This window comes from Ziziphus jujuba, chromosome 1 (assembly GCF_031755915.1).
Source record: "Ziziphus jujuba cultivar Dongzao chromosome 1, ASM3175591v1".
Classification (NCBI taxonomy): domain Eukaryota; kingdom Viridiplantae; phylum Streptophyta; class Magnoliopsida; order Rosales; family Rhamnaceae; genus Ziziphus; species Ziziphus jujuba.
Genome location: NC_083379.1, coordinates 3,405,096 through 3,413,629, shown reverse-complemented (window position 1 = coordinate 3,413,629; position 8,534 = coordinate 3,405,096). Strand labels below are relative to the sequence as shown.

Below are 8,534 nucleotides of genomic sequence, written 5' to 3'. Positions count from 1 at the left end.
AATGGGTACCCAGGGAGCGAACACAACGACAACTAAAAGTTACGAGTTATATACCGAATTGAAGCTTGAGTGATGAGGATCACGAATTCGGTCTTACTTTCCGGTGATCGGACCCGAGGTGGCCGGAATCTCGCCGGAAAGCTTTCAGGTTTCGACTCCTCAATTCTCCCAAACCATCACGAATTGGCGGAAAAGGATGCCGGATTCGGGTTCAGGAGGTCGAACACAGTGGACAAGGACCGACGGTGCGACTGGGTACTCGCCGGAACAGTAACTTCCGGCGAGCCGCCGCGGTCACCAGCAACCGTCACCGGCGGCGGCGCGTGCGGTGGCCGTTGGCTGAGATTTTTGGCAGTTTTGTAGATCGAAGGGAGAGGAATCCAACGGGACCGGCGGTGAGGCAAACGGAGGCCGGACGGCGGAGAAATCGGGGTTTGAAGATTTTCGGCCCCTCGCCGAAAAACGCTCCGATCTCGGCGCGTCGGAGGTCCGGTGGCAGTGAAATTTGGAGGGTAGGCCGGACTTGAGGAGGTTGTGAGGGGTGGTTGGCGCGTGTGGCCTAAAAATGGCCAGACACAGGGCAAATGGCAGTAGCCGGCGGTGGAGGGAAAAATCGCCGCCGATCTTCGCCGCCTCGATCCGGGCGCATTCAGCGACCAACGGCCGTGAAATTTGAGGGTTTGGCCGGAAATGGGGAGAGGCTTCCGTCTGGCCAGCGCGTGTAACGTGAATCGGCCGAAAAATTTGAAGATTCCGGCGGCCGGTTGGTTTCTCTCTCTATCTCTCTCCTCTCTCTCTTTCTCTCTCTTCCCCGAGATTTTTGTCAAATAAAAGCCACCGTGGTGACACTGTTCATTCCACGTGGACCAATCAGGTGATGACACGTGGCGTTACTGTACACTTAAGCCAGATATAATAAAATATTACGGTATCTGGCGAACTTCAAACGTCCATAACTTTTTAACCAAATGTCCGATTTAAGCGTGCCGCTAGTCTATGAACTCGTATCGACGAGTACTTTACAACCATACAAGAGTCAAAACAAAATTATACAACGAGAAAAAGTCAACTCCCGACACCTTTTGGACTGTCTGCACCTCAACTTGTTTTGCCCATAACTTTCAAACTGTAGCTCTGTTTTCGACATGCTACTTGTCTACGAACTCGGGGCATCATGCACTTCGCCACGGTACCCTGGTCAACTAAAAATTCCAACTGGAACAAAAAGTCAACTTTTGACCCATTCGGTCAACGGTCAACCTCGGTTAACGTGCACGGATTCCGGTGTGATTTGGGACGGGGTGTTACAAATATATCTATTTATAGAGTTTTAAAAAGTATATAATCAAAGAAATATATATTAATAAAGATACCTTTAAATATAAAGATATATATATATATATATATATTTTTATATAAAAGCACCTTTAAATTATAAAATGATACATTTCTAAATGTAGCATTGATTATGAATTAATATCTTGTAAAAGATAGCAACCATTATGAAGCAATGAAACTTATATAAAATGAAAGGGTACCATTTTATACTTCCATTCAATATTGAAAAATTAATTAATATAATTTAAATTTTCCAACATATATATATATATATATATATGTAAATACCTCATGCTATAGCTATTAGAGCTCAATCTCTTCCATGGATAGAAATCAGTTGTGTATATACTCGCAATTTTGCAAACATTATATATGAAGTTAATAAATTCTTCATTTCCATTTCATATAATCTGTACTTGATTTCCCACTCTGAAGTAGCAGCTCTACCATATATAGAAAGGAACCCAGCGTATGGCACACTTCCACCACGAATCATCCAGCTTAATTGTATCTCTAACTCTATCTCTCTTCTGTGGTTTCCAAGCAAGTTTTTCCTTTTTTAATTCCTTGCAAAGTTTTTTATCAATTTATTGTGCTTTATTACATCTGTTGTAGTCAACTATATTGAATTGAATTGTATTGCCTAGTTTTGTATTGATATTGTACAATATATTTGGTATAGGAATGTATTGGTTGCACTATAAATTTTAGTAATATAAATATATATATATATATATACATAATTATGTTTTAATTTCTATTCATGATAATAATTATATTATCTAAAATATTAAAATATTAAAAATTTTAACTTCAAAACTTTAAAAAATTAATAATATTTTTTAAAGAGTTATTAAATAAATTTTACTATAATAACCAAGCGCAAATATATAAAAAATGAAATATTGTACTTTTGCAAATGATTACATTATCTAGAGTAATATAATATTAAAAGAATAAAAAAAATTTAAAAGTAAAAACAAATAAATACTAACATCAAGTCGGCAAAGCAAAAGCCTCAAAAAAAACTAAAAAAAATAAAAACCTTGTTTTAAGGGTGGGGAAAAAAAAAAAAAAAAAAAAAGTAGAAGGAAAAAAAAGGTCTTTTGTGTAGGGGTGGCTCGTTAGATCAATTTGGGCTTTTAAAAGTGGACTAAAATGGTGGGCCCAGGAAATTTGTTAAAGGCGTACAAGTTGTTCTGTGCGCCTTTATTAGGCCTTGCACCTAACGTACCATCAGTGAGAGGTACCTTTAAAAAGAAGATACACAATTATGAAGTTCGAGAAATTAGTTTTTTTTTTCTTTGTTGGGCTAATCTATTCTATTTATGGTTTTTTTTTTTTTTTTGGCTTAAATATTTATGTTATTTATGAAGTATACTTGTGATTCTTCTTCTTTGGTCCTCTATTTTTTTTTTTTTTTTTAAATCCAGGTATTGGTTAAGGAACTTCCCTTTTTTTTTTTTTAATGACTAAATGACATTCTTCTTTTATGATTTATAAAAAATTATGAAATATATATATATATATATAAATATATTTGTATCATGTATTAAAAAGTTTTATGTACACAAACATTCTTAATATAAATTCATTGTACTCTTATAGCACCCAAAAAAAAAAAAAAATCATTGCACTCGGTCTATAAAGTTTTAAAAATTTACAAAATAAATCTCTATATCTAATATTCTTTATGTACTATGCGCACAAAAATCCATAATAATAAGGGTAAACTATAGTAGCACCTTTATTTGATCAGAAATGTATCTATATTTTGGTAAATTACAATAAAACCCTTTAATAATTATGTTCTTTCTTTTACAATATCACATCTTTTTTGTACATTTATATATATTCAAAATTTTGAACAATTCTTCACCTACAAATACTCATTTTTCATATAAATACAATTAAATTATAATTAACTTTAATATATTTTTACTCACATGATTTACATGTGAAAATTTCATAAAACTACGTGTATAATATATGGAGGGGTGACCTTGCAACAAAAATTAAATTTGTAGTATTTATATAATTTCAGAAAATACAAAGCTGCTGAATTAGTACAATAGATGGTTTGCTTTAACGTTTCCTAATTATTATTATTATTTCTTTTGTTTTTGCCCATGTGTTAAACACGAGCTTAAGGAGATTTTTTTTTTTTCATATAAATACAATTAAATTATAATTAACTTTAATATATTTTTACTCACATGATTTACATGTGAAAATTTCATAAAACTACGTGTATAATATATGGAGGGGTGACCTTGCAACAAAAATTAAATTTGTAGTATTTATATAATTTCAGAAAATACAAAGCTGCTGAATTAGTACAATAGATGGTTTGCTTTAACGTTTCCTAATAATTATTATTATTTTTTTTTTTTTCTTTTTTTTTGCCCATGTGTTAAACACGAGCTTAAGGAGATTTTTTTTTTTTTTTTTTTTGGGTAATAACTAGTGTATGGAGGATTTTTTTTTTTTTTTTTGAAAAAAAAAATATCGAGACTTTTGGTCCTACTAACATTGTCACAGTATAAAATATGAATGTCTCTCCCTAGCTGCCTACTAACTATTAAAGAAAATTATAAAAGAAATAAATGAATGGCTATTAATTTGAACCATTTTTTATGAATTTAAATTTTTTAAAACAAATGATGATTATAAATCATAGATTCAGAATTCAACAGTTGCATTCAAAAATAAAAAATATATAAAAGATCCAAAAGAAATCTGGCCTGCATTTAAGAGGAATATTATAAAAAAAATAAAAAAATAAAATATTGGTAATTTAACTCTAGCTAACTCTTGGCTCTATAAATGAAGGATTAAGGAGATTGTGCAAGCAGAAAAGTAGCAAAACATGACGATTGAAGGTCCTTTATTCTTCTTCGCCGTCTTCTTCCTAGCCTTTGCCTTGGCAAGCACTACTGAAGCTGTGAAGCCGAGTCATTATCCAATGCCATTTAACAGAAGCAGTTTTCCGGCCGATTTCGTATTCGGAGCTGGTTCTTCAGCTTACCAGGTATGAACCTTCAATGTCATGAATTGGAGTTTCTCATTAATATTTATTCATCATCAAGTTGGACGTTGCATTATTTATGCAGACAGAGAGCAAACCGTTGCTTTTTAATTGTCAATAATATATATTATCGTCTCTACTTTGTTTTGTTTTCGACATATACAAATTTTCAGTGTGAAGGAGCAGCACTTCCTTATGGAAGAGGACTGAGTATATGGGATACTTTCACTAAAAAACATCCAGGTATAGAAAAGGTTGAAACTTTTTTTTTTCCCCCCCCTATAGTTTATAATATTACATATGCTATTGCAATTCCAGCTGTTAATCTTTATGCTTCAAGACATACTTTTTTATTACCAAAAGCTTTATAGTAATTTAATATTATAAGTACCATCTACAGTATTCGATTCAATCCATATGGCTAGCTATTTTTTCTCGAGAACTTTAGATTGATTATCAAAATACGACACATTCGCCATCTGACATAAATTCTTAAATTAAAGCTTTCTAATTTAAAATAAATGGATATCAGAATATGAAAAGAGCATATATATGCAATTTTATCGTTTTGTTTGTTGTCTAATTAAGATCTTTATTAATGTCATTATCCACAATAGTTGATGGATTTTCTTGGATTTTCCTTCTTCACCAATTTGGTTGAAAATGCTATGCAAAGTAATTAAATCCCATGTATATGACATATTTTATGATGGCATGGCAGAAAAAATTTCAGACGGAAGCTCAGGGGTCAAAGCTGATGATTTTTATCATCGTTACAAAGTAATTAAATTTCTTAATCAAATTCCTTAATCATATTACATATAACATATATGTAAATCATGATATATATATATATATATATATATAGGATTCGATTTCAAAATCATTGTTATTTTGTATATCTCATATGATCATTGGATAAATCATGATTTTCATATATAAGGATATATTGCAATTTAGAACTAATGTCATAATATAACATACAGGAGGATATTAAACTGATGAAAAAGATTGGTCTAAACTCTTTCAGATTCTCCATTTCGTGGTCCAGAGTACTGCCTAGTAAGATTACCGTGTGTATATATATATATATATATTTTTTTTTGGTGAAATAAAATTAACAAATTTGCTATAATTAAGCTCCATGTGAAAAATATTTCCGTTGGGACCCATTTGGATGTCTAAAATCTAATTTGATAATTGCAGCCACCTAACTTTAGTGTGTATATTGAGACTTTTTGGTCAAATTCTTTGTTCTGCAGCTGGAAAAGTTAAAGAGGGAGTGAACCAACAAGGGGTTCGATTCTATAATAATCTAATCAATGAGCTCCTTTCGAATGGTACAACTAATTCAACTTTTCCCTAAAATCACACAAGCCCATTGATTTTTTTAAAACCAAATCTGGTCCAATTTGAATGATTAAGGCCTTAATGTCTCTAACTATAGTCCTTTGTTTTTTATTTTTGGGCAGGAATAATACCCTTTGTGACACTCTTTCATTGGGATTTGCCACAAGCTCTTGAAGATGAATATGGTGGATTTCTAAGTGAGAAGATTGTGTAAGTTAATCATGACCAATCAAAATCAATTTATCCCATGTATAAATTATCCAAAAAAATTTGATGAGAAATTGTAAATAACAGGGAAGATTATCGAGAATATGTAGATTTTATCTTAAAAACATTTGGTGATCGGGTCAAGCATTGGGTCACTATAAATGAACCAAGTATTTTTACAGTGTACGGATACAATGGAGGTAATTTTGCACCTGGCAGATGTTCAAACTACGTCGGAAATTGTTCCGCCGGAGATTCTGCCAAAGAGCCCTACATTGTTGGCCATCATTTACTTTTTGCTCATGCAGCTGCTGTGAAGTTGTACAGAGAAAAGTATGAGGTTCGTATATTTATAATTGTGACTAATACCTTTAGTTACAAAAAGTAAGCAATTTTAGACATTGCAAATATTTTTCTTGTTTTTGGCAATTTATATTAATATTTGGTACTATTAATATAATTAATAGAGAAATTTGTATTAAAACTTGGTGCAGGTATCTCAAAAGGGAAGAATTGGAATTACATTAGTGACGAGATGGTTTGAACCCAAATATAATACTGATGCCAACCGCAAGGCAGTCTCTAGAGCCCTGGAATTCAATTTAGGATGGTGAGTAAACATAGATTATGTATAATATACCTAAAAGAATTAATCTGAAAATCTCTAATTAATATTATGAACAATGTAAAGAATTATTTCTTTTGTTTTAATTATTCCAAGTGCTCAATTGAATTTATTCAAAAAGTGATTAATTTGGTAGGTTTTTGCATCCTATTACATATGGCGACTATCCCCCAACCATGAGATCCTTATTGGGAAGTCGGCTGCCCAAGTTCACTAAGGCCCAATCTATCACTCTGAAAGGCTCGATCGATTTTCTTGGCATGAATTATTACACTGCAAATTATGTTCAACACACAAATTCCAATCCAGTCAACCATAGCTATTTCACTGATATTCAAGCTACTATTACGAGTATGCTCTAAATCATATATGATTCTCTCTCTCTCTCTCTCTCTCTCTCTCTCTCTCTCTCTCTCTCTCTCCTGTTTTACTCAAAAATAATTTCCACATTCTTGCCACAGCCCACAAAGATGGAGTCTCTATTGGTGGACCGGTATGGCTCTTTCCTCTTTTCTCTTTTATTTTATTTTACTGACATTAGAAGTAGAAAAATTCGAATTCAAACTCTTTATTTGAAAAACAATAGACTCTGTTAGTAATTGTTTGAAAAGATCTCTTATCTCCTTCATTAATTGGTGTAAAGAGTGTTCGTTTAGCTGCTAAAAATAGAAATATGTTATAAATGTAAATTAGTTCCTCATAACTTCATTTTGGTAATTTATGTAACCTAGCATAAATTCTCATTTTATTAACACGAAGAGTATGTTTGAAATTGTGTCACAGACTGCTGTGAGTTGGCTTTTTGACTATCCAAGAGGAATTAGAGAGCTCATGTTGTATATAAAGAATAACTACAAGAATCCGCCAGTCTATATTACTGAAAATGGTAAACCAGTCATTATTCATATATGAACCAATATTACGCAAATACTAATATATATATTTTTAATTTAAAAGTTGTTTTTTTTTAAAAGAAAATTTTAAATAATTATACATATTCTAAAAGAACAATTTGTAGTGCCTTTAAAAGAACATTGAATAATGTTGCAGGTTTTCCTGAGGCAAATAATAGCACACTGCCTGTGAAGGAGGCCCTCAAGGATAGTAGAAGGATAAAATACCTCCATGGCCATCTCCTATATCTTTCAAAATCCATCAAGTGAGTGCATAATTATTATTCTAATTTCTTTTTTTTTTTGCGCTACAATTATTATTCTAATTAAATATGAGGCAAAGGTTGATAATTAAAACATTAATATTTTTTAGTTGTGAAATCTATTTATCCAAATTAAAGAATGGATTTTAACATTTTTATTAATTTTTGAATACAGGGAGGGTGTAAATGTGAAAGGATATTATGCATGGGCATTCCATGACAATTTTGAATGGGCTTCTGGCTATACTATTCGGTTTGGCCTCACTTACATAGACTTTAAAAACAATTTGAAAAGATACCTCAAGTACTCAGCTTATTGGTTGAAAATGTTCCTCCTCAACTGAAATAACATTTTTAATATTTGATCCACCCGGCCTTCCCCGCCTCGTTTGTAAAATGAATAAGCGGAATGTTTAAATGTTTGATAATATTTCTGCGGTATTATTAATCTTTTAATTAAAACGATATTTCTATTTTATATTTTTATGTAAGAGATGGGAAGATTTGAATTAAGAATATCATTGCACTAGGAAAGCTACAGGTTGTCCCCATGAACACCTATTTTACATTTATTTGAACAATAATTTATGAGAAACTATGGTTAATACAGCAATTAATTAGTGAAACCTAATAATTAGATGGAGCAACCTATATTGTTGAATCATATTCTTATCGTATCCATATAAAATATAGTTTATTTAAATGCGATTTGTTAAGTTTTCATGGATAAATAAATAAATATGAACTCATTCATCAAATTATTATCTAATCTGTCATTCGATTCGTTCATCCATTAAAAATATACACAAATTAAAAAATTCAAATTTAGC

The 8,534-nt window shown here is 31.7% G+C and overlaps 1 protein-coding gene across 3 annotated transcripts; it reads left to right on the top strand.

The window, feature by feature from the left end:
• The first annotated feature begins 4,041 nt into the window (after positions 1–4,041).
• Positions 4,042–8,073, top strand: LOC132799143 (vicianin hydrolase-like). 3 transcript variants are annotated; one of them, XM_048471032.2, is made up of 13 exons: positions 4,045–4,369; positions 4,540–4,609; positions 5,088–5,146; positions 5,353–5,428; positions 5,629–5,706; positions 5,839–5,926; positions 6,011–6,263; positions 6,418–6,533; positions 6,685–6,899; positions 7,010–7,041; positions 7,332–7,434; positions 7,599–7,707; positions 7,880–8,073. In XM_048471032.2, the coding sequence occupies exons 1-13, from the start codon at positions 4,208–4,210 to the stop codon at positions 8,046–8,048; spliced, it is 1,530 nt and encodes a 509-aa protein (XP_048326989.2). In that variant the 5' UTR covers positions 4,045–4,207; the 3' UTR covers positions 8,049–8,073. The 3 variants fall into 3 exon arrangements, 2 of the variants coding, with proteins under 2 accessions (XP_048326992.2, XP_048326989.2); XR_007239991.2 differs by lacking the exon at positions 7,332–7,434 and having other exon boundaries at positions 4,042–4,369; XM_048471035.2 differs by lacking the exons at positions 5,088–5,146; positions 5,353–5,428 and having other exon boundaries at positions 4,044–4,369.
• The last annotated feature ends 461 nt before the right edge of the window (positions 8,074–8,534 follow it).